At 35.7% G+C, this 26,366-nt stretch overlaps 1 protein-coding gene across 4 annotated transcripts in view; it reads left to right on the top strand.

Annotated features, from left to right (window-relative positions):
• The window catches only part of EXOC6 (exocyst complex component 6), a 252,592-nt gene that overhangs the window by 103,267 nt on the left and 122,959 nt on the right, over positions 1 to 26,366 (top strand). For all 4 annotated transcript variants that reach the window (XM_004749653.3, XM_004749654.3, XM_004749656.3 and 1 more), the window contains 5 exons: positions 11,439 to 11,522; positions 16,371 to 16,417; positions 16,541 to 16,661; positions 18,122 to 18,193; positions 23,220 to 23,317. In XM_004749653.3, the coding sequence (XP_004749710.1) occupies positions 11,439 to 11,522; positions 16,371 to 16,417; positions 16,541 to 16,661; positions 18,122 to 18,193; positions 23,220 to 23,317 (422 nt within the window). The remainder of the gene's footprint in view (positions 1 to 11,438; positions 11,523 to 16,370; positions 16,418 to 16,540; positions 16,662 to 18,121; positions 18,194 to 23,219; positions 23,318 to 26,366) is intronic.

The raw sequence follows: 26,366 nt of genomic DNA, 5'->3' as shown, positions 1-26,366 counted from the left end.
CTTGCCATATGGGCTGTCTACAAAGCTGAGTGACAAGCCTTGTGACGTGGCAGCTGGCTTCCCTAGAATAAGTGATCTCAGGGATGCTGATACAGAAGCCATAATGTCCTTTATAATCTAATATCGGAAGTGTCATACCTTTACTTTTTTTTTAAAGATTTTATTTGTTTATTTTATTAGAGAGAGCATGAATGGGGAGAGGGGCAAATGGAGAGAAGCAGACTCCCCAGTGAGCACAGAGACCAATGTAGGGCTTGATCTCACAACTCTGAGATTGTGACCTGAAGTGAAACCAAGTCAGGTACTGAACCGAATAAGCCACTCAGGTGCCCTACCTTTACTTCTGCTACATCCTACTGGTCAAGTAGATCAACCCTGGTAAAATGTGGGATGGGAAGATGCAAGATATCTTGGGGGGGTCGTCTTGGAGGCTACTATGTTTAACTTCATAAAAGAAATACTTATTCTCCATTGCTACTACCATTGTCCATTGTCTTGATGTGTAAAAACTTCCAGGATGCCAAATAAAGGATAAGTTTCCTTTAATGATTAATTAATATACACATTAAGAATGTACACATTAGGAATGCACACATAACGGTTTCTTTTCTGGTGCGGGAAAGGATAAACCATGTTAGAAACACTATATTTTGTCCTGTTGGTAGAATATTCTTAGTTCTGATACAGGGTAGGTAGTAATGACAGGTAGAAGCAATGACAGTTTTGTTTTTTTTTTAAGATTTTATTTATTTATTTGACAGACAGAGATTACAAGTAGGAAGGGAAGCAGGCCCCCTGCTGAACAGAGAGCCCGACGTGGGACTCGATCCCAGGACCCTGAGATCATGACCCGAGCCGAAGGCAGCGACTTAACCCACTGAGCCACCCAGGCGCCCTTAATGACAGTTTTCATTTAAGGTCCTGATCTCTTTTGTTCCCCAGCTGTTGACAATGAACATAGTGCTTTTAAGAGGGAGTATTATGAGATTACAGAAGTGAGAACATAGGCAAATTTGAATGCACAACTGTGTCCTATGTGTTTAAATATGAACAGTGCTTTTGGCTAATCTTAATACTCATCCTTATGATGTGTCATTTTCTGTTAAAAAAATTTTAAACATCTGAAATAATATGATTTAGTGAAGTGGAATCTTTTAAACATAACTGGAGTATTTTCTGGGGCTGCCAAAATTTTGAAGTTCATGGAATAAACCATTCTTTCATATAAGTTATGATTCAGAAAAACTGTTAAAAGCTGTTTTGCCAGGGGGGAAGATGGCAGGGATGTAGGAGGAGGCGCCTTTTCAACCTGTACCCTAAAGTGAGCTGATTACCTACCAAAGAACTCCAATCACCCATGAAATCAGCCTGAGATCAGAATTATACACGTCTGGATCTCTACAGGGGCAGAAGACGCCAGTGGGCAGTCTTTTTGTTTGTCTGTTTTTGTTTGTATACTTCATAAATCTTACCTTGGGGCCCATTTGGGCTGAACCTTCTCTTTCATCTTCCTGTCTCTCTCTCTTTTTTTCTTTTTCTTTTCTTTTTTCTCTCGTTTGGGTGGGGAATCCTGATTGCTCAGAAGTTTCCAGGGTACACCTTGACTGCACCACGGTCAATACATCCAGCTACATTCAGTCATCTCTCACCAAAATGACTAAGAGGAAGACTGCCCAACAGAAGAAAAATACAGAGGATGGACCTTCTGCAACAGAGCTAACGGCTATCAACATAGACAATATGTCGGAAAGAGAATTCAGGCTAACAATTATCTGGGCAATAGCTAGGTTGGAGAAAGCCATGGATGAACAAACGGAATTGATTAGGGCCGAGCTGAAAGTGACCAGAGATGATGTTCACAGTGTTAGGGTAGAGCTAAAAGCTACCAGGGCTGAGGTTCGCAATGCTCTCAATGAGTTCCAATCTAATCTAAATTCTCTCAAAGCTAGGGTAGCTGAGGCAAAAGATAGAATTAGTGGGCTGGAGGAAAAACAGATAGAAAGGATCAGGAGGAAGCCTGGAACAAACAGCTTAGAAACCACGAAAACAGAATCAGGGAAATAAATGATGCCATGAAACGTTCCAACATCAGAATTACTGGAATCCCTGAAGGGGAAGAGAAAGAAAGAAGTCTAGAAGATATAGTGGAACGAGTTCTTCATGAAAATTTTACCAGCCTCGCGAATGGAACCAGCGTTCATGTACTAGAGGCCGAACGGTCTCCACCCAAGATTATAGATTACAAAAAAAATCAAGGCACCTGATAGTCAAATTGAGGAATCGTAACTGTAGGTATAATTTCTTGAAAGCTGCTAGGACAAAGAGGCTCCTTACTTACAGAGGAAAGCCCATCAGAATAATGTCAGACCTGTCCACAGAGACATGGCAAACCAGAAAGGGCTGGCAAGATATATTCAGGGCACTAAATGAGAAAAACATGCAGCCAAGAATACTTTATCCAGCAAGACTGACATTCAAAATGGATGGAGAGATAAAGAATTTCCAAGACTGGCAAGGCTTAAAAGACTAAGCAACCACCAAGCCAACACTGCAAGAAACATTAAGGGGGGTTCTATAAAAGAGGAAAAATCCTAAGAATAGCATTGAACAGAAATATAGAGATAATCTACAGAAAGAAAGACTTCAAAGCTAACACGATGTGAATAAAAACGTATCTATCAATAATCACTCTCAATGTGAATGGCCTAAATGCGCCCATAAAATGGCACAGGGTTGCAGATTGGATAAAACCACAGGACCCGTCCATATGTTGTCTACAAGAGACCCATTTTGAACCTAAAGATACACCCAGACTGAAAGTGAAGGGATGGAGAAGCATCTTTCATGCCTGTGGGCCTCAAAAGAAGGCTGGGGTAGCGATTCTCATATCAGATAAATTAGATTTTAAACTAAAGACTGTAGTCAGAGATACAGAAGGATACTATATAATTCTTAAAGAGACTATCCACCAAGATGATCTAACAATTGTAAATATCTATGCCCCCAATATGGGAGCAGCCAATTACATAAGAAAACTGTTAATCAAGATAAAGAGTCATATTGATATGAATACATTAATAGTAGGAGATCTTAACACGCCTCTCTCAGAAATAGGTCATCGAAGCAGAAAATCAATAAAGAAACAAGAGTATTGAATGACACATTGGACCAGATGGACCTCATAGATATATACAGCACATTCCACCCTAAAACAACAGAACACTCATTCTTCTCAAGTGCACATGGAACCTTCTCAAGAATAGACCCACATACTGGGTCACAAATCAGGACTCAACTGATACCAAAAGACTGAGATTATTCCCTGCATATTCTCAGATCACAGTGCTTTGAAAGTGGAGCTCAATCACAAGGAAAAGTTCCGAAGGAACTCAAACACCGGAAGCTAAAGACCACCTTGCTTAAGTATGCTTGGATCAGCCAGGAGATCAAAGAAGAACTGAAACAATTCATGGAAACCAATGAGAATGAAGGCACTTTGGTCCAAAACCTATGGGATACAGCAAAGGCAGTCCTAAGGGGGAAATGCATAGCCATCCAAGCCTCCCTCAAAAAAATTGAAAAATCCAGAACACAGCAGCTGTCTCTACACCTTAAAAAACTGGAGAATCAACAACAAATCAAACCAACTCCACACATAAGAAGGGAAATAATCAAGATTAGAGCTGAGATCAATGAGGTAGAAATCAGAGATACAGTAGAACACATCAGTGAAACTAGAAGTTGGTTTTTTGAAAGAATCAATAAGATCGATAAACCATTGGCCACACTATTCCAAAAGAAAAGAGAGAAAGCCTAAATTCATAAAATTATGAATGAAAAGGGAGAGAACACAACTAACACCAAGGAAGTAGAAACAATCATCAGAAGTTATTATCAACAGTTATATGCCAATAAGCTAAGCAACTTAGATGAAATGGATGCATTCCTGAAAAACTATAAACTCCCAAAACTGAATCAGGAAGAAATTGACAACCTGAATAGACTGATATCTAGTAACAAGATTGAAGCAGTGATCAAAAACCTCCCAAAAAACAAGAGCCCAGGACCTGACGGATTCCCTGGAGAATTCTACCAAACTTTCAAAGAAGAAATAACACCTATTCTCCTGAAGCTGTTTCAGAAAATTGAAGCAGAAGGAAAACTTCCAGACTCTTTCTATGAAGCCAGCATTACTCTGATCCCCAAACCAGGCAAAGACCCTACCAAAAAGGAGAATTTCAGACCAATATCACTGATGAATATGGATGCTAAGATTCTCAACAAGATCCTAGCCAACAGGATCCAACAGCACATTACAAAGCTCATCCACCATGCCAGGTGGGATTCATTCCCAGGCTACAAGGATGGTTCAACATTTGAAAATCAGTCAATATGATAGAACAAATTAATAAGAAAAGAGAGAAGAACCACATAGTCCTCTCAATTGATGCAGAAAAAGCATTTGAAAAAATCCAGTATCCGTTCCTGATTAAAACGCTTCCAAGTATAGGGATAGAGGGAACATTCCTGAACTTCATCAAATCTATCTATGAAAGACCCACAGCAAATATCATCCTCAGTGGGAAAAAGCTTGCAGCCTTCCTGTTGAGATCAGGAACCTGACAAGGATGCCCACTCTCACCACTCTTGTTCAACATAGTATTAGAAGTCCTAGCAACAGCAATCAGACAACAAAGAGAAATAAAAGGTATCCAAATTGGCAGTGAAAAAGTCAAACTCTCTCTCTTCACAGATGACATGATTCTTTATAAGGAAAACCCAAAAGACTCCACCCCCAAACTACGAGAACTCATACAGCAATTCAGTAATGTGGCAGGATACAAAATCAATGTACAGAAATCAGTGGCTTTCTTATACACTAACAATGAAAATGCAGAAAGGGAAATTAGAGAATCGATTCCATTTACTATAGCACCAAGAACCATAAGATACCTGGGAATAAGCCTAACCAAAGAGGTAAAGGATCTGTACTCAAGGAACTACAGAACACTCATGAAAGAAATTGAAGAAGAAACAAAAAGATGGAAGACCATTCCATGCTCTTGGATTGGAAGAATAAACATTGTTAAAATGTCAATACTGCCTAGAGCAATCTATACTTTTAATGCCATTCTGATCAAAATTCCACCAGTATTCTTCAAAGAGCTGGAGCAAATAATCCAAAAATTTGTATGGAATCAGAAGAGAACCCGAATCGCTAAGGAAATGTGGAAAAACAAAAATAAAACTGGGGGCATCATGCTACCTGATTTCAAGCTTTACTACAAAGCTGTGATCACCAAGACAGCATGGTACTGGAATAAAAACAGACACACAGTCCAGTGGAACAGAGTAGAGAGCCCAGATATGGACCCTCAAGTCTATGGGCAAATAATCTTTTACAAAACAGGAAAAAATGTACAGTGGAAAAAAGACAGTCTCTTCAATAAATGATGCTGGGAAAACTGGGCATCTATATGTAGAAGAATGAAATTCTACCATTCTCTTACACCATACACAAAGATAAACTCAAAATGGATAAAAGACCTCAACGTGAGAGAGTAATCCATCAGAATCCTAGAGGAGAACATAGGCAGTAATCTCTTTGATATCAGCCACAGCAACTTCTTTCAAGATATGTCTCCAAAGGCAAAGGAAACAAAAGCCAAAATAAACTTTTGGGACTTCATCAAAATCAAAAGCTTCTGCACAGCAAAGGAAATAGTCAAGAAAACAAAGAGGCAACCCATGGAATGGGAGAAGATATTTGCAAATGACCGTACAGACAAAAAAGGTTGATATCCAGGATCTATAAAGAACTCCTCAAACTCAAGACGCACAAAACAGATAATCATAGCAAAAAATGGGCAAAATATATGAACAGACACTTCTCCAATGAATACATACAAATGGCTATCAGACACATGAAAAAATATTCATCATCACTAGCCATCAGGGAGATTCAAATTAAAACCACATTGAGATATCACCTTATATCAGTTAGAATGGCCAAAATTAGCAAGACAGGAAACAACATGTGTTGGAGGGGATGTGGAGAAAGGGGAACCCTCTTCCACTGTTGGTGGGAATGCAAGTTGGTGCAGCCTCTTTGGAGAACAGTGTGGAGATTCCTCAAGAATTTAAAAATAGAGCTTCCCTATGATCCTGCAATTGCACTCCTGGGTATTTACCCCAAAGATACAGATGTAGTGAAAAGAAGGGCCATCTGTACCCCAATGTTTATAGCAGCAATGGCCACGGTCGCCAAACTGTGGAAAGAACCAAGATGCCATTCAACGGACGAATGGATAAGGAAGATATGGTCCATATACACTATGGAGTATTAATGCCTCCATCAGAAAGGATGAATACCCAACTTTTGTAGCGACATGGACGGGACTGGAAGAGATTGTGCTGAGTGAAATAAGTCAAGCAGAGAGAGTCAATTATCATATGGTTTCACTTATTTGTGGAGCATAACAAATAGCATGGAGGACATGGGGAGTTAGAGAAGAGAAGGGAGTTGGGGGAAATTGGAAGGGGGAGGTGAACCATGAAAGACTATGGACTCTGAAAAACAATCTGAGGGGTTTGAAGTGGCGGGTGGAGGGGTGGCGCGTGGGAGGTTGGGGGAACCAGGTGGTGGGTATTAGAGAGGGCACGAATTGCATGGAGCACTGGGTGTGGTGCAAAAAATAATGAATACTGTTATGCTGAAAATAAATTAAAAAAAATTTTAAAAAAGCTGTTTTGCCAAATTGTGTCATAAGTGGAAGTCGTTACTTGTGTGATATTTTTGACTTCATATTAAAATAAAATGAAAACTGTCTGCCAGACTGATTAGTTCCAGCGTGATCACCATCCCTAACAAAATTCATGTGTTATTCCTGACTTTTATACTTGGTTTTATTATTTCCAAAATTTAACGCTGAAGTTTTATGTATGTCCACACATTTACTAAAGGTATATTTTATTGTTTTTATCATACTTCTCTTTTTGTAAATAACTTAGAATTCTGTCTGCATATTACACTGCGTTGTTATAAGTTAAGTAATGAGAAATAGCACTTAAGTAAGGAGAAGTGATTTGTTATCTTGTTTTTAAGGTACATGAGTAGATAAAACAATCACATTGGATAAAAATAATCTTGATGACTTTCATAATTTTATGATTTATTTCTCAGTTGTTTTCATAATATAATATTCTACAATGCATATTAATATATTTATTTGAATTGAAACATGAACTTAGACTTTTTTTGAGGGATAGTACATACAATTGACTTAATAGTTTGATTATGAGGACTGGCTTTACTATAATTAGGTTTTAGGGTGGGCATTTATCTGTAAATTATGCACACTAAATCTGCAGCTCAGAATCTTTAACTAAAAAGTGTGTTGCTGAGATGCCTGAGTGGCTCATTCAGTTCAGTGTCTGACTTTGGCTCAAATCATGAAGATGGGGTCCTGGGATAAAGCACGTAGTTGGGCTCTCTGCACAGTGGGGAGTCTGCTTGTCCCTCTTCCTCTGCCCCTCTTCCTGCTTATACCCTTTCTGTCTCTCTCTTAAATAAATAGTCTTAAAAAATAAATAAGTAAATAAAGAAAAATAAAAATTATGTTGTTAGTTCCCCCCCAAAATCCCTTTCATCATATTAAGATATTCATTTCCAATAAAAATTTACTTTTTGTTATATTAATTATCTATAACATTAATATTTAGATTGTATTGATCAGTGATGTACTAATTTAATGATAATTCAACCTAGAAGAAAAAAACTACCATAATGCCTCAATTATGGCCTTAGAGATAAAATAAAAACAAAAATGTATTACATTAGAAAATATAGTGTTGGGGGCACCTGGGTGGCTCAGTGGATTAAAGCCTCTGCCTTTAGCTCGGGTCATGATCCCAGGGTTTTGGGACTGAGCCCCGCATTGGACTCTCTGCTCAGCAGGGAGCCTGCTTCCCTCTCTCTGCCTGCCTTTCTGCCTATCTCTGTGAAATAAATAAATAAAATATTTAAAAAGAAAAGAAACTATAGTGTTAGAGGAATACCTGTCTGGCTCAGTCCATAGAGCATGTGACTCTTATTCTTGAGGTTATGAGTTTGAGCCCTACAATATGGGATAGAGTTTACTTAAAGACATAAATATAGTATTTAAAAATAACATATTAAATTAAAAAAAAAACACAAATCCCTGTAAGAGTAGTAGTCTGGAGTATAAGTTAAAAAAGAAAAAAAGAATGCCTGGGTGGCTTAGTTTGTTAAATTTCTGCCTTTGGCTCAAGTCATGATCCCAGGGTTTTGGGGTTGATGTCCACATTGGGCTTCCCCACTGAGCAGGGAGTCTGCTTCTCCCTCTCCCCCTGCTTATTCTCTCTTAGTCTCTCTCAAATGAGTAAATCTTTAAAAATTAAAAAGGAAAGAAAAAAAGGAGTGATACCTGGGTGGCTTAGTTGATTAAGTGTCCAACTCTTGATCATACCCCAGGTCTTGATCTCTGGCTTGTAAGTTCAAGCCCCACATCAGGCTCCACACTTGGTATGGAGCCTACTTAAAAAAAAAAAAAGAAAACTATAAACTTTCTAAATGTGAAAGAGAGTGTATTCATATGTTTTTTAAATGCAGGTAACCATTGGATATTTTAAATGAGGATATAATAGTTTTATTTCTAATATATTTGAAATTATATCCTTTACATTAATTTAAACTCATTGTGCAAAAAATTTAGTTACCTAAATAAAACTGTCTAACATGTTTAGGGACCACTTTTTTTTTTTTTAATTCTTTTAATTGTTTGAGTATAAAAAATACTGGGAGAATTGCCCTGAGGGTTACCTAAACTTATTTTCTGCATTATAAGCTTATTTTTATGGCACTAAGAAAAGTCATTTTGTTGATAACTACTTAAATATTAAAGAAAGTTATCAGAAAAAGTTTTTTTCAGTGAAAATAAGAGTTTTGACTTTTCCCCCTTAGATTCTCTTTGGAGCCTTGAGTAGGTGAATGGGTTCCCAGCCTTTTCTTCTCATTCTGGATGGATTCTCCTTTTAAGCAGAGAGGAAGACAGAAGAAATGGTTATATAGTCATTCATTTACTTGTTTAGTCATTCATTCATTCATTCATTCATTCATTCAAGAAATAATAATTGATTGCCTTCCATGTGCCAAACATTGTGCTAAGTGATAAGGATACAGTAGTGAACTAGTTGGACAGGACCATGTTCTAATATACTTAGAGTGATAAAGATAGATCTCTGTCATCCAATATGGTAACTACTACCTGTATGAAACTTTTTAAATTTTTTTTAAAAAATTTTTTATGGGGTGCCTGGGTGGCTCAGAGGATTAAGTCTCTACCTTCAGCTCTGGTCATGATCTCAGGATCCTGAGATCGAGCCCTGAATTGGGCTCTCTGCTCAGCAGGCAGCCTGTTTCCTCCTCTCTCTGCTTGCTGCTCTGCTTACTTGTGATCTCTCTCTGTCAAATAAATAAAATCTTTTTTTTAAAAAAGATTTTTTATTCATTTGTGAGAAACAGAGAGAGGGGGGCAGAGGGAGAAGCCAGCTTCCTATGGAGCAGGGGGCCTGATGCAGAGCTCTATCCAAGGACCCTGGGATCACGACCTGAGCTGAAGGCAGATGCTTAACCAACTGAGCTACCCAGGAGCCCCGCAACTGTTTAAATGTAAAGTAACTTGGGGCACCTGGGTGGCTCAGTGGGTTAAAGCCTCCGCCTTCGGCTCAGGCCATGATCTCAGGGTTCTGGGATCGAGCCCCACATAGGGCTCTCTGCTTGGCAGGGAGCCTGCTTCTTCCCTTCTCTCTCTGCCTGCCTCTCTGCCTACTTGTGATCTCTGTCTGTCAAATAAATAAATAAAATCTTAAAAAATAAATAAATAAATGTAAAGTAACTAAAATTAAAGAAAATTAAAATTCAGGGTCTCAATACTTACTATTAGCCACATCTTTCTAGTGGCTACCATATAAGATAATGCAGATACAGAAAATGTTCATTATCACAGAAAGTGCTGTTATTGGTATGATAGACTACTAATTAAGAAGTTGCAGCACAGTGTGTTAAGTGCAATGATATGGATATGCAGGTTGCTATGAGATAACACAGATAACAAGCCTCAGGCAGTTGAGGATGCCTTCTAAAAGAAGTAACATCTATAGTGAGTCTGTGAGGGTAAATAAAAGTCATACACAGAAAAAGAGAACTGGGAAGCACATTTCAAGAAAATCTTGTATGAAAGCCTGGAAATAAAAAGAAAATGATATGTTGAATATACTGAGATGAAGCAGGAGATAGAGGAAGGTTCCAGATCATGTAGGGTCTTATACGACATGTTCAGAAGTTTAGGCATGACAGCTAATTTCTTCATTTAGTTCTCTCACTGACAGCTGTATTTTGAGTTGGTCAGTCAGAAATCTAGTAAACCTTAGTGATAAGTTGGGTAACTATAAAATTCCTTGAATTTACAGTTAGTGTTCATAATTGTCATAATAACAAACAAGGTTACTGTTTTGAACTATAAGGCCAAAAACTTATTCTTGACATTCAGTATGAAATACCATTTCAGTGTTTTTGTTTTGTTTGCACATGTTGAAGAATTTCTTTATTACTTCCATATGAGAGAACCGAGGAGATATTATAATCAGTTCACAGAAAAAGTCCAATAATAGGAAAAATTATGTGGAGTAAAGGAATGTTGAGAGGAATTGCAAGTGGAGGCAAAACTATTTTTTTGGAGAGGGGAGGAAATCAATTAAAGTCATTAACAGACAAAATACTATTTATATATTTATCAGTTACCTAAACATAAATACAAAATAGGTCAAAGACAATGAAAAGGACTAGAATCTGATAACATGGAAGGATATGATATAAATGATGCAGTTTCCATTGAAATATGCAAGAATCATTTCAGTGTTTGTATTCCATTTGTTAGAAAATTTAAAATGACTCCTAGAGGTAAAGAAGTTATTTGTTTGGATGCCTGGGTGGCTTAAGTGTCTGACTCTTGATTTTGTCTCAGGTCATTACTCAGGGTCATGCATCATGCTTCCCACTCAGCGGGGAGTCTGCAGGAGATCTCACTCTCCCTCTCCCTCTGTCCCTCCCCCAACTCATGCTCTCTCTCTCTCTCTCTCAAATAAATAAATAATTTTTTTTAAAGATTTATTTATTTGACAGACAGATCACAAGTAGGCAGAGAGGCCAGCAGAGAGAGAGGAGGAAGCAGGCTCTCCACTGAGCAGAGAGCCCGATGTGGGGCTCGATCCCAGGACCCTGGGATCATGACCTGAGCCGAAGGCAGAGGCTTTAACCCACTCAGCCACCCAGGCGCCCCTAAATTATTTAATTTTAAAAAAAGAAGGTATCTGTTCATTAGTGTGTGTGTTTCATTACTCTGCTGATGTTACTTTAGGGTGATGAAGAAACATTTGAAAATTATTACCGAAAACAAAGAAAGAAACAAGCAAGACTCGTATTGCAACCACAGTCAAATATGGTAAGTATGTGAAAATTTTGAATTGGTTGTGTTGTCACTTTTTGCCTCTTACCCTGCTTTAATTTCTTCAGAGCATGTATCTCTCACTATTCATTCAACAACAAATACTTACTGAATACCTACCATTTCCAGTAATTGGTTAAGTGCTAAGGGTGCAGCAGTGAACAAAACAGGTTAAGTTCCTTCTCTCAGGAGCTTACATTCTGTTAGTCAAGTTAGATAGTAAACAAATAGGGAGTGAATAAATAGATAAACAAGTAGATATATAAAGTATCAGGGAGTGATAATTCGTTTCTGACAATGTGGTAGACTATTACTTTGATTAATCGTTCCAGTGAAAAAACAAAGATGCTGGATAAAACATTTTTAAAGTTATAAAATTATTTTTAAGTGCACCAAGGATTTGGTAGAAACATATAGCCAGGACAAAAATTAAGTGAATATGGAATTGCTCTACATGTTGGTTATGGTGATAATTATCTGACAAGATGTGTTGGTGAAAACTTGTAGAAACAGTGCATGAAAAAGTGAGTTTTATTGTATGTAACTTATACTTCAGTATATCCAACTATAAAACAAAAGAGGAAAACCTAAATGAAGGTAGAAATCCAGATAGGTTTGGGACACCTCGGTGGCTCAGTCAGTTAAGCAAGACTTTGTCTTGGTTCATGATCCCAGGGTCCTGGAATAGAGCCCCACAGAGCAGGGAGCCTTCTTCTCCCTCTCCTGCCTGCCACTCACTCTGCTTGTGCTCTCTCTCTCTGTGAAATAAAGAAATAAAATCTTTAACAAAAAAAAAAAAAAAAAAGAAAAGAAAAGAAAAAGAAATCCAGAGGCACTTTTATCTTAGGGGCATCTGCTGAACTGGAAAGCATGAATTTTGAGGAATACAGAGGCTTAAGCCTAGAGCCACCCAAGGTAGCTGATAAGAGGTTGTCTCCCTTAGAAAGTAGAGACTCCAAAGAATTAGAGCCTCATTATTAGGATTACCTAGAGATCAAAAACGCCTCAGGGCACCTGGTTGGCTCAGCCAGGAGAGCATGCAACTCTTGATCTTGGAGTCATGAGTTTGAGTCCCTGGTTAGATATAAAGATTACTTAAAATAAGTAAATAAATGGATACAATATTATTTAAAAAAATCTAGCAAAAACTGTCTGTTCTTTCTGTTAAACGTTATAGGGAAATTGCCTATTTTAAATGTTGGTGCTGAAGGAACAAGGGGAAAAAGATCTCTGAGAATACATAACAAGCCATTTCTCACAAGTGTTTGTTTGCAACACAAATTCATTCTATTTGGATAGTTAAAAAGAACTCAAGTTGAAAATTCAATTTGAAGTTATTCCATACTGATATTGCCTAATAGAGGAAAATGCAGAGATCTGAACTTTCATGTCATAGTTTCAAGGGAGATTAACAAGTCACAGTAAAAAGTAATTATCAAACAAGTGCGAATCATTAAAAATATGGCAACAGAAATAAATCCCAAGAGACTTTCAGTATTTGAATTATTAGCCGTTTAATATAACTCTATTTATTATATTTAAAGAAATAAAAGACAAGCTTGCTGGTATGAATAAGGAACAGGAAACTGTAAGGAATGACCAAAAGGAAGAAAAATGAAGTAGAATCCCTAAAATTAAAGTTACATTCATCAAAATTAAAAATTTTATGAATAGATTTAGCAATTGGTGAGTTCTCTTAGTTGATCTGAAGAAATTATTTAGAAAGCCTCACAGAGAGACAAGAGGATAAAAACACAGAAGAGAAATAGAGGGGATATAGAGAGAAAGTCTAGAAAGAGAGTATAGCGTAAGTGGGACAGAGGAGTATTTGAGGGCATAATGGCAGAGAGTTTTCCAATATGAATAGGAAGTAGAAACTTAGACAGTCAAGCCCAAGGAATCCCAGATAGGTTAAATAAAAAGAAAAACACTCTGGGAGACCTTACAGTGAAATTGCAGAACACAAAGATAGAAAATAGAAGACCTGAAAAATAGTATCTGCTAACTTGAGCTAATTGACATTTATTGAATATTCCACCCCAAACAGTAGAATACACAGGCCTTTCAAATGCACATAGAAGGTTTACCAAGATAGATCATATTCTGAGCTATAAAATAAATCTCAACAAATATAAAAGACTTGAAATAATTCAAAGTATGTCTTTTGACTACAAGATAATTAAATTATCTATATGCAAAAAAAGTATTGACTTTTACCTCAGAAATTCAAGAAATGGATCATGGACTTAAATGCAAGAGCTAAAATTATGAAACTTTTAGGAAAAACAAAGGTTTTTTGATCTTGGGTTAGGCAGTATTTTCTTAGGTAAGATCTATAAAGCATGAATTGTAAGAGAAAGAAATTCAAATTGAACATTGAAATGAAAAACTACTCTTCAGAAGGCATTGTCAAGAAAGTGAAAAAACAAGATACAAATGGGGAGAAAATATTTGCAAAACTCATGTCTAAAAAGGGCTTGTTTTTAGAATATGCAAAGAATTTAACTAAATAATTAAAGACAAACTAATGGATAAAAGATCCAAGTAGACATTTTACTAGATACACAGATGAAAAATAAGCACATGAAAAGATGTTCAATATCATTTTTCATCAGAGAAATGCAAATTAAAGCCACAATCCTACTACTACATACCTACTAGAATGACTAAAATTAAAAATTGATAATAGCATGTGCTGGTGACATGTGGAGCAACTGGAACTCTCATACACTTCTCGTGGTATAAAAATTATGCTGCCAATTTGGAAAATTGTTTGGCAGTTTGTTATAATGTTAAGCATACACTTAACACACAATCCAGCAGTCTTGCTCCTAGGTTTTTACCCACAAGAAATGAAAACAGTGGAATATTTTAAATGCCAAAGGGGAATAACTTTTAACCTAGGATTCTATATCCAGTGAAACAAAGGCAAAGATAGACATTTTCAGACAAAGAAGAGGAGAGTTGGCCACTGAGGCACCCTTACTAAGGAAGTTCTATAGAACCTACTTCAGGAAAAAGGAAAGTGATGCCAAATGGAAGATATGAGACGCTAGAAGGAATGAATAGCAAATAAAGTATAAATATGTAGACAGATCTATGTCAACTGTAGAAAATAATAAAATATTATGGACTTTAAAACAAGATAGAATTAAAATACACAACAAAAGCATAAACATGAGGTGGGAGTTAATGAAATGAAACTATGCTACAATTTTCTGAATTGTCCAGAAGAGTAAAAATATTGATTGATTTTAGAGTTTGATTACTTAAGTATGCATAATATAATTTCTGGAGTAACCAGTAAAAGAGTAGAAGCAGAGTATATACTTTCACATAATATTAAAAGATTTAGAATGATAAAAAATTCATGTCTTAGAGTTGATAAAAAATGATAATTGAAACCAATAAACACTTGATAACATTGACTCAAAAATGTATTAATGCCAGATTGGCACAACTGAAAAGATAAGTAGAAAATCCATAATGGATTTTTAAGCATGTCTCAGTATGTAATAAACCAAATAGGTAGAATATCAATAAGTATAAACAACATGCTTAATAATAGACTTGTCTAATGGAACATGTAGAAGCCTGTTTCATCAACTGTAGAAACATCTTTTCAAGCATACATGGGACATTCTAAAATGTGACTATATGCATATTATCAAACAAGTGTCAGGATATGTCACAGTTCTGATGTCATGTAAACTCCTTTCTCTCTGATCATAGTATTTTATTTTTAAAAGATTTTAATTTATTTATTTGACAGAGAGAGATCACAAGTAGGCAGAGAGGCAGGCGGGGGTGGGGGGAGGGGGGAAGCAGGCTCCCCGCGGAGCAGAGAGCCCTACTGGGGCGGGGGCTCAAGCCCAGGATCTGGGATCATGACCTGAGCCAAAGGCAGAGGCTTTAAGCCACTGAGCCACCTAGGTGCCCCCGATCACAGTATTTTAAAGCTAAAAGATAAAAACACTTGTTTTCCTACAGCCTGAAAAAACCCCAGATGTTTGAAAAAAAAAAATTTTTTTTAAGATTTTATTTATTTATTTGACAGACAGAGATCACAAGTAGGCAGAGAGGCAGGCAGAGAGAGGAGGAAGCAGGCTCCCTGCCGAGCAGAGAGCCGGATGTGGGGCTCCATCCAAGGACCCTGGGTTCTTGACCTGAGCTGAAGGCAGAGGCCTTAACCCATTGAGCCACCAGGCACCCCAGATGTTTGAAAAATTTGATCATACTTATGAAATATACAAAATGTAGCATTTGAACTTAATTAAAATAATGAAATATTTCATGTAACAAACTTCTAAGAATGAAATTCAAATAATCAAATATTTTCCTATATGCTTTTTGTTGAAATTATTAAGAGGCAATTATGGATCATTTTTAAGGAGTTTCACTTTTATTTTGAATCAGATATAAAGTCACTCAAAGGTTTTTAGCAGAAGATACGATGATCTGATTACTCTTTGAAAAGTATCATTCTGACAGCTGTCTGGAGAATAGTCTGTAGGAAGCAAGCCCGAAAGCTGGGGAGACTGGGTAGGAGAATGATGTAACAGCACAAGTGAGAAAGTATGATGGCTTGAACTAGCTTGCTGAGAAGAGGGTTCTGAAATCATATTTACTTCTTACCTGTTTATTGTCTGTCTCCTTCTGAATGTAAGTTCCACGACGGTAAGAACTTTTTGGATTTTACTAGAGTATCTCTGGTCCTTTAAAAAATGTGTGCAATATATAGTAGACTCTCTAAATATTTGTTAATAAATGTTATAGTGACTTGGAACTTACTTTTATGTTATCAGTATTTATTGGTTTAAATTAATTTTTATTTTTCATTTGAAGCATGAAACAGTTGATGGCTATAGAAGATATTTCACTCAAATTGTAGGGTATGTATCTAATATGGAAATAACTATTATTTTTATATTATGATAAATGTCAGAACTGCTTGTTTTCTATTTGGGCTTTAATTTTTTTTTAACACATGTTATGTTGGTAATTACTGTTTTTAGGTTCTTTGTGGTGGAAGATCACATTTTACATGTGACCCAAGGATTAGTAACCAGGGCATACACTGATGAACTTTGGAACATGGCCCTCTCAAAGATAATTGCTGTCCTTAGAGCTCACTCAGTAAGTCAGACAAATTATGTTACTAAATTTTTAATTCATTTACTTTAAGAACTTCTGAAATGTATAATGTCAGAAGAAAACCGTACCTCCAACATTCTGCATTTTTGGTAACAACTCAAATTTAGAAGTAGTAGTGTTAGGCTTTTGTTTGGTAATACTGGGCTGTGATTTTGCAACTGACTGGGGCTTCCCAAAGCACTTTTAGTCCAGCATTATAGAAAATGAAGAATTAAGCTGGTCTCATTAGTCTCAACTGACCTCTTCATTAGATCACTGAAAAGCACCGTGAAGAAAGGGTTTTTAATTATCATCCCCAATTCTTTGTTTTCAAAATAAACTCCACCATTAACAGTTGAACTTGTTCTTCGATGTTTCTAATTTGTTTACAGTAATACAATTATACATTTCTTAAAAATATGCAGTTGTCAATATTTGAACTCATTTGAAATAATGAACCTTTATGTATTGAGAGGTTTTTTTATGAAAGAAAGTGAAATGACTAAATATTTGCATAATAATATCTTTCTTGGAAGTAGTATGTTAGTGTTATTTATTTATAGAGACTGTTGAAATTAATAATTGCTTATTATAGACTTTCTTAAGACAGTTTTAGTAGTTCAGGAGAATCTCTACATACTTAAAATTTTGTAATTATTTTTTATAATTTTTTATTGAGAATACAGCTTGAAAATATTTTAAATGATTATTAGCTTATGTAGTATTTCAATTTCTATTTATAGCATTATAGATTATTTATACAGTATTTGTCCAGTGAACTGTAACTTTTTCTAACATATTAGTAAGGAACAAAATATTATTATTATGGTTTATATTCAGACCAGCTCTGAATGTGTAAAATTATAGTATGCTTCCTATTATATGACATCAAATACAAAGTCATAAGGTATTAAATGCAACATATCACACAAAATCTTACTAAATGCTGTGAAGGGGACAGAATGAGTTTCATTACTTTTGGTGAATTATTAAGAAAATACTTAAGTTGTCATTCTTATCTTGGAAAAAGTAGTATGTTATATCTCTTTTATAAGAGAATAAAAAGAATAATAGAAAAATAATAGAAAAGTAAAAATATGTGGTTTATATATAAACCATTTTTTCAGTTTAAATATAACTGGTTTAAATATAACTAGTTCCTTAAAATCTGGAAACTTTTAGAAATATAAGCATCATTGCTTTGACCAGAGGTTAGTGCATGCAAATTTTAGTAAAATTTCTTTTCATATAATATAGGTACTTCAGGTACATTATGTTATGGTCTTTCTCTAAGTATTTTTACTGAATAGATGAAACCAGCCATGGATCTAACTAAGATTTTAAATTTATTGGAAGTCTGGCATACTAAAGGAAATATTTTCAGGTTTTATTTGTTTTTAGCCAAATGACTCTGGTTTATATTTGTTTCTTTGTATTTCCATCCCTCCACCTCTCTCCCCCAGTCTTATTGTACTGATCCTGATGTTGTGCTGGAGCTGAAGAATCTCATTGTAATATTTGCAGATACTTTGCAGGTGGGTGGTAATCTAACATTCATTTAATGTCTATTTTGACCACTTAAAGATATACAAAATACAGAACATACTTATTTATTTTTATTATGGATTAATGGTAATAAATTAGTAGTAAACAAATGTTTGCTTATGTATTGGTATTCTCTATTACCCAAGACTTTTCATTCTCCCCAGCTTCCTGATTATGAAGTTTGGACAGAGCTCAGGAATTATTACCATTTTTTAAAGAAATATTGTCATTTGAGGGCGCCTGGGTGGCTCAGTGGGTTAAAGCTTCTGCCTTTGGCTCAGGTCGTGATCCTGGGGTCCTAGGATAAAGCCCTCATCGGGCTCTTTGCTTGGCAGGGAGCCTGCTTCCCTTTCTCTCTCTGCCTGCCTCTCTGCCTGCCTACGATCTCTGTCTGTCAAATAAGTAAATAAAATATTTAAGTTAAACAAAATAAATAAATAAAACATTGGTCATTTGGGGTACCTGGGTAGCTCAGTCGTTAAGTGTCTGCCTTCAGCTCAGGTCTTGATCTTGGGATCGAGCCCCTGGCTCAGTGGGAAGCCTGCTTCTCCCTCTCCCACTCCCCCTGCTTGTGTTCCCTCTCTTGCTGTGTCTCTATCAAATAAATTTAAAAAAAAAAATCTTTAAAAAAAATAAATAAAATATTGGTCATTCAGTTAGAATAAAGTTTTTGTCTAGATAAACTATTTTTGTAGTTAAAAAAAAAAAAGTGCATGGTATAGTGGAAAGAACTTTGAACTAGAAATGAGAAAATGCAAGTTCTGCCTTAGCATGGGCTCTAGGAGTCACACAAGACCCTGAGTTTGTACCTCTTCTGTTGACTAATTGTATATTTATAGGCTTCCTAAGCTTTAGATCCTCATGAAAATGGTTTTGTTCCTAGTTTTCGGGATTGTTTTGAGTTTTAAGTGTAATAACAAATATGAAAACATACAGTTTGAAAGCTGTATCCACTCATTTCCTTCCTAATTTCAGGTGTACTAGAACTGAGAAAATCACTTTACTTCTTTGAGTCTTGCTTTTTTTCTTTTTAAAAATAAGGTTAAAATTGAATTAATTTTAAGCTTGTCCCTTTTTCTTGATCATGGATGGTCAAGAATTGTTGCATTTTGTTTTCATGTTTAAACTTTTGGGACTTTTATGCTTGGAAGAACATTTTGTGAAATACAGGTTAATGTTTTACAAAGTGCGATAATAGATGTTACTTTAAAAAGAGTTCTGGGGGTGCCTGGGTGGCTCAATGGGTTAAAGGCTCTGCCTTCGGCTCAGGTCATGATCCCAGGATCCTGGGATTGAGCCCCACATCGGGCTCTCTGCTCAGCAGGGAGCCTGTTTCCTCCTCTCTCTCTGCCTGCCTCTCTGTCTACTTGTGATCTCTGTCTGTCAAATAAATAAATAAAATCTTAAAAAAAAATAAAAAGAGTTTTGCATTCTAAAACATTTGGGAAATAAGTAAAGTAACACAGATTTCTCCACTAAAAGTCTTTCTCAGAGCAAATTTATACCATATGATTCCAAAAGGAAGGTGCTTATGCAGCATTTTCCTGATATATTTGATCCTTGGGTCTCCCCCCCCATATGACATCTCATAGACTTAGAGCTTCATATAATATACTTTGGGAAATGCTAATTGAAACTACTTGCTTCATCACAAGATTCTTTTCATCCTAGAGTAATGGTTGCCTACTTTATTCTTAAACCTAAAAAGATTCCACATACTCCTTCAGTAAATTATTTTATCATCTTATATCTTTATTAATTTCTCTGCCTTATACTGTAACACTGGGATAATGTGGATTTTTTTTGTTTTCATAAATTTTGTGACATATATCTGTAATATTGATTTTTAGACAAAAAAAAAAAAACTTTTGGTAAGTTTTATCAGAGACTACCTTAATTTTTTTAGGCCTATCTCTAAATAAGGGATAGGCCTTATTTAGGTGAGGGGGAGTTTTGCTATCCTTAATGACTCAAAGCATTACTACTCAAAGCATGGTAAGGATACCACTCACTGGTCTGGAAAGGGTTACTAGTCCAAAAACTGTTATGGATCCATAACAAAAAGGAGCTTCTGTCAGAATGTAAATCAGCTACATCACTAAGTACAAAATTTAGATCAACTGGCATTTATTTTGTAGCAAGATTTTCTCAATGTAAGTTAGCTGCATTGATTTATATTCTGGTACAAGCTCCCATTTGTAAACCATAATGAACTGTTCTGAATTGGCACTTTGAGTACAATTAAAGGTAGAATATGTGCTGTGGTTCCAAGGATCTCTAGAGAATTGGAGAAGAGTAATAGACAATAGCAGGTAATAGAGGCATTAGAAAGTAATAGTAATGGATATATAAGCCCTTGTAAGTGTACCTTTCTAATCTTAACTTCTTTGAAATAAGATTGAGGAAAACAAATGAGTCCTTATTACTTATTCAGCAGTCCTGCAGTACTTTCATTCCAATGAAAATTGACAGGCTGAGTATTAGGTGGGTTTTATTGTACATAGTTAATAAATGCTGACTTTTCAAATTACACTTTTTTTTTGTTGTTGTTGGTTTTCTTTGTAAGACAGAGAGGTGGGGAGGGGCAGAGGGAGAGAGAATCTCTAGCAGGCTCCATTCCATGCCCAGCACAGAGCCTGATGACCTTGAGATCATGACCTGAGCCAAAATTAAGAGTTGGGATGCTTAAATGACTGAGCCACCCAGGCGCCCTTCAAGTTATACCTTTAATTAAAGAATTGGGGAGGGTCTTTCACAAAAATTAAAGAATACTGCATGATAATTAGTATTTAAAAATTGGCACTTTGCCACCCTAAGGAAAATTTTCTTTTCATATTTCATTTTGCTACTTAAAGCTGACTAAATAACATTAAAAAGTAATACTAGCATATTTTTTGCCCTTTTTTTGGCCTATTTATTGCCTATTCAGTAAATCAGAAGTAAACATTTATGATTTCATTCACTAACATTTTTTGAGTACCCACCATGTACTAGTAGCTAGATGATGTGTAAAATGATGGAGATATAAAAATCAGTAAGATATAAAATCAATGAGATATAAAAATCCTTCAAGAAATTTACAGTTTAGTTGTAAACAAGATGCATAAGACATATTAATATAGCAGTATATTAAAAAGCTTTGACCTCGCAGATGATAGAATGTCTAACTGATTCCAGGAGTTGGGAAAGTCTGTATAGAAAGTTAAAACGCGAGTTGGATTTTAAAAGATAAATTCATCAGGTACATATCAAGAAAGAGGCATGAATGGCAGGGAAAATAAAACCGCATGTATAAACTATAGATAGAGTGTTAGTATGGTGAGCATGAGATTGGTCAAGTAGTTTGTGATAGAAACTATGGTAGATGTGTGTGAGCAAAAAAGTGCAAATAGTGGTCATGAAACTGATCCAAATTATGGCAAGAATTGTGGGACTTTAGTTTGATCTAAATTATGGCAAGAATTGTGGGACTTTAATAAATCTTTGGCAATTTTTAATCAGAGGAATGGCATGATCATATTTATACTTTAAATGATAATTTAAAGAGTCTTGGCAATAGATTGAGTTGAAAGAGACAGATGGTTGGAACTTTAGTCGAGGCAAGAGTTGTGAAGGACTGAAATAAAGCAGTGGCACTGGGAATACTTCTGGAAAAAATAAGTCATAGAGAGGGATGATAGATTTGAGATTTTTGAAGGAGGTAAAATCAAAAGAATTTGGTGAATGATTAGATATGTTTGTGTGTGGGGTTTAGATGTTTTTCAGGTTTCTTTCCTGATAAATTGGATTGGTGGTAGAACTATTAACACAGATAGGAAATAAGAAAAGCACTTTGTTTAGTTGGAAAGGGATGAGATAAGTTAACTTTAGCATGCTTGTAGCATACTGATTGGAGATGTCTCACAGGTATTGGAATTAAATATCTGGAACTTCCAGAGGCATAACTAGAGATGTAGATTCAGAATAATCAGAGAAAATATGTTTGAAGTCAGTAGATGTCAGGTTATGCTAGAGACCTAGAAGAAAAATCCAAGAGTGGAGATAGAAGAAAAAGGGCAAGTGGAAGGATGACTGTTCATAAACAAGAGGAGAACAAAGAGAGAGAGTAGTGTTACAGAATTCAAAGCAGACGAGTTTCAAGAGAGGTAATGTAGAATGAGACATCATCGCCTTCTATATTTAGGAGGTAATCTGTGACATTGTTGAGAGGAATTTTAAAGGAATAGGAGTGGCAGTTAGATTGTAGTAGGTTTGTCTATGAAGAGAGTAAGAAAAGGAGGCATCTGGCAGGGCACAGCAGATTGAGGAAGGGCTTTTTTGGTTTTTTAATTACTTTTCTTGGTTTAAGGATGGTAGGTAGTTAGCATATTTATTTAGCAAAGAGAAAGGAACTAGTGGAAGTTAAAGATAATAGTGAGTAGGATCAAAAAATAAGGAAGGTGGAAACCTTGAAGGGAAAGAAGGGAAAACTCTGATACAACAGAAATCTTTTGTCCTGAAAATGGGTAAAATTTTAGTGACTTTCTAGTTGGAAAGGAATAAAGTTCGGGAGAGTGTATGTTCGATGGAAAGGTATATTTTTTCCCCTATACAGCGAAGTCGATCTTAAACTGAAGGTGCAAAAGGAAACCAGCCTGTTTCAGACAAAATATATTCCCTTGTCTTCTTTTATCCTTTTTAGGGATCACTTTCCAAGATACCATTATGTAGATCACTAAAAACCTGAACTTTTCCTCAGGCTTGATTTCTAATACTTTTTAAGATTAACAGTGTAATCCAGACTGAAAAGAAAGAAGAAATACAAAAATTATTCCAGCTTATTAAAACTCTTTCTAGATTCTTTTTTACCCTAATGCAACCTAGTAGAAAGTAAAAAAGAGGCCTTCTTTTTGTGCTGGTAGAATGACATACAATATGATATAGTGATCACTTTCAAACAATTCTTCAGTATTCCCAACACTTCTTTACTGAGCATACGTATTTATTTGACTTGTTTATCACTTTGTTGTGTTTTAGGGTTATGGTTTTCCAGTGAACCGACTTTTTGACCTTTTATTTGAAATAAGAGATCAATACAATGAAACACTTCTTAAGAAATGGGCTGGAGTTTTCAGGTTAGTCAAAAGCCATGAAACTTTAAAAGGGAAAAAGTTTGTTAAATGCTAAAATGATTGATTTTACATTTAGCAATAAAAAATGCTTATTGGGGCTCCCGGTGACTCAGTCATTCAGTTTCTGCCTTTGCATTGTGTTGTGATCCCAGGGTCCTAGAATGGAGCACCGGGCTCCTTGCTCAGTGGGAAGCCTGCTTCTCCCTTTCTCACTCTGTTGATTGTGCTCTCTCTCTGGCTGTCTCTCTCTCTGTCAAATAAATAAAATCTTTTTTAAAAAATGTTACAAATTTTCATTGTGGTAAAAGATACATAACAAATTTTGTCATTTTAACCTTTTTAAAATGTACAGTTTCGTGACATTAAGTTCATTTATATTGTTGCAACAACCCCTACTATCCTTCAGAACTTTTTCATCTTCCCAAACTGAAACTGTACCAATTAACCATTAACTCCCTCATCCCTTCTTCTAGCCCCTGGCAGTCACCATTCTACTTGGTCTCTATGAATTTGGCTACTCTAGGTACTTCATATAAGTGGACTCCTACAGTGATTATTTCATTCAGCATAATGTTTCCAAGGTCCACCCATGTTGTAGCATGTATCAATATCTCATTCTTTTTCAAAGCTGGATAGTATTCTGTTATATGGATATGACTACATTTTATTTATCCATTTATCCATCTGTGGACAGTTGTGTCATTTGCACCTTTTTTGCTGTCATGAGTAATGCTGCTGGGAACACTGATGTACAAATACATGTTTGAGTTCCTGTTTTCAGTTCTTTAGGGTATATACTCAGAAGTAGAATTGCTGGATTATATGGTGCATATGTTTAATAAATTGAGGAAGAGGAACCAGCATACTGTTTCTCCCAGAGTGGCTGAACCCTTTATAATAAATTTTTTATTATACTACTTTTAGTTCTAATCTCTGTAGTTTTTTTTTTTTCCTCTAGTAAATGATTGGATGTAAGGCTGTAAGTATTCAAAGGCATTTAATATTAGAAACAGAGATCTATACCTTTTAAATTTTGTTTGGAGAAAGAGCTATTTTTATAAATAATATTAGATTAAAAATCTTTAAAGCATCTAATTAGGAAAATTACTTTTGCTTTAATCACTTGCCTGCAGGGAATGGACAAAGTATTTTAAGATCTGTATAATTTTGTATTGCCATGAGAAGAGAAACTTTGTTCCCTAATTCTAAAATCTTTTTTCTCCTCCCTCTTCCTTCCTTCCCTTTCTTCCTTTCTTTTTTCTTTCTTTTAAAATGTAAATCGTGAGCTCTTACATCTAGGTTGCCCAAATTGATAGAAGTGATGAGGCAATAATACTTGATGAGATTAAAACAAAATATGTGAAAGGATTTAACATCAGCTTGGCATTTGCCTCATCAGTTTTCAAAACTGTGGAGGGTTGACCTTCTGAGTACTGTGATAGAAATCTTTTTAAAATACCAAAGTGGGTCATAAGGAGATACACTTTTGTTAAATTCTGATTTACACTTTTTGTGTTAACATTCCTTATGGGTTATGTTGTCAGGATGTTGTCTCAAGTGGAGGGTTGACAGTCTTGATGAAACATGTATTAAATCTCAGCAATTTTTGATCTTTACCGTTTTAAAAATACAGGTAGTGCTTATTGATAGGAGTGGTAATCTATAATGTGTATGCTATGATATAATGTGTTTTCTCTTATTTATTGTAAGACTTCTAGTATGAGGTAGCACCTTGGTGACTCAGTCAGTTAAATGTCTTACTCTAGATTTTGGCTCAGGTCATGATCTCAGAGTCATGAGATCCAGCCCCACATCGGGCTGCATGCTCAGTGCAGAGTCTGCTTGAGATCCTCTCACTCTGCCCCCCTCCCCTACCCCTGTGCTAGAACTCATGTGCTCTCTCCCTCTGTCTCTTTCTCTCGAATACATAAAATAAATCTTAAAAAAAAAAAAAAAAAGACTTCTAGTAATGAGTTTGTTCCCCAAGATTGGGGAAACCATGAGGTATTGTTTTCTCTCTGGGAAGGTAATGGGTTCATTCAGATGGAGATAAGATTAATGTTATCCTCCATTGTAGTTGGGGAGGATAATGAATGATAGCTTGGCACTTCTAATGAGTAATTCCCAAATTATGGGTACTTTCAGTACCCTTCTAGACCATGCTTTTTGCTTAGATTTTTAAGAAGTAGCAGAGGGGCACTTGGCTGGCTTAATCAGTATAAGCATGCAACTCTTGATCTCAGGGATGTAAGTTTGAGCCTCATGTGCGTGTTATAGAGATTACTTAAAAATAAAATCTTGAAACAAATAAGAGAAGAATATGTTTCAAGAATAAAATCTTGAAACAAATAAGAGAAATAGCAGAATTTAAGCTTTTCTTATTTCTGACCTAAATCTTCAAATATTTTACAACTAGTGAAGTGACAACCTCACAATGGCAAAAAATGTAAAAGTTGTCATCATTACTGAATAATTAAAACTTGGCTATTTCTGTGATAGAATTTATAGTCTGACTGTTATTATAGTTTATGTATCCATGTGTGGTTTTCTCCAACTATATTGTGAATACCAGTATTGTTTATATTTATATTCTTGATTGCCTAGCCCCAAGTATAATGCTTTATTATACAGAGTAAGAACTCAGTAAATGTTCATAGAATTCAGTTCAGTAAACAATCCCTTTTAAGACTACATTAACATTTTAAGAATGTGAATGTACCATTTAATAAATTATCTCTCCTTGCATATAAATGATTCCTTGCCATTTGTATGAAGTAAGTAATTTATGGCCTTCTAGTAGTTTCTTTTCTTTTTTTTTTTTTAAGATTTTATTTATTTATTTGACAGAGAGAGACAGCAAGAGAGGGAACACAGGCAGGGGGAGTGGGAGAGGGAAAAGCAGGCCTTTTAGTAGTTTCTTAACCTGTAACTTGCCTTTTTAAAAAAATTTTAATGCCAATACAGTTAACATACAGTGTTATATTAGTTTCGGGTGTACAGTATAGTGGTTCAACAGTTCTGTGTTATACAGTGTTCATTAAGATAAGTGTGC

The sequence above is a fragment of the Mustela putorius genome, unplaced genomic scaffold (assembly GCF_011764305.1).
Source record: "Mustela putorius furo isolate JIRA1106 unplaced genomic scaffold, ASM1176430v1.1 tig00003909_pilon_pilon_pilon, whole genome shotgun sequence".
NCBI lineage: Eukaryota > Metazoa > Chordata > Mammalia > Carnivora > Mustelidae > Mustela > Mustela putorius.
Note: the sequence above shows the minus strand (reverse complement) of the source record. Positions and strands in the feature narration are given on the sequence as shown.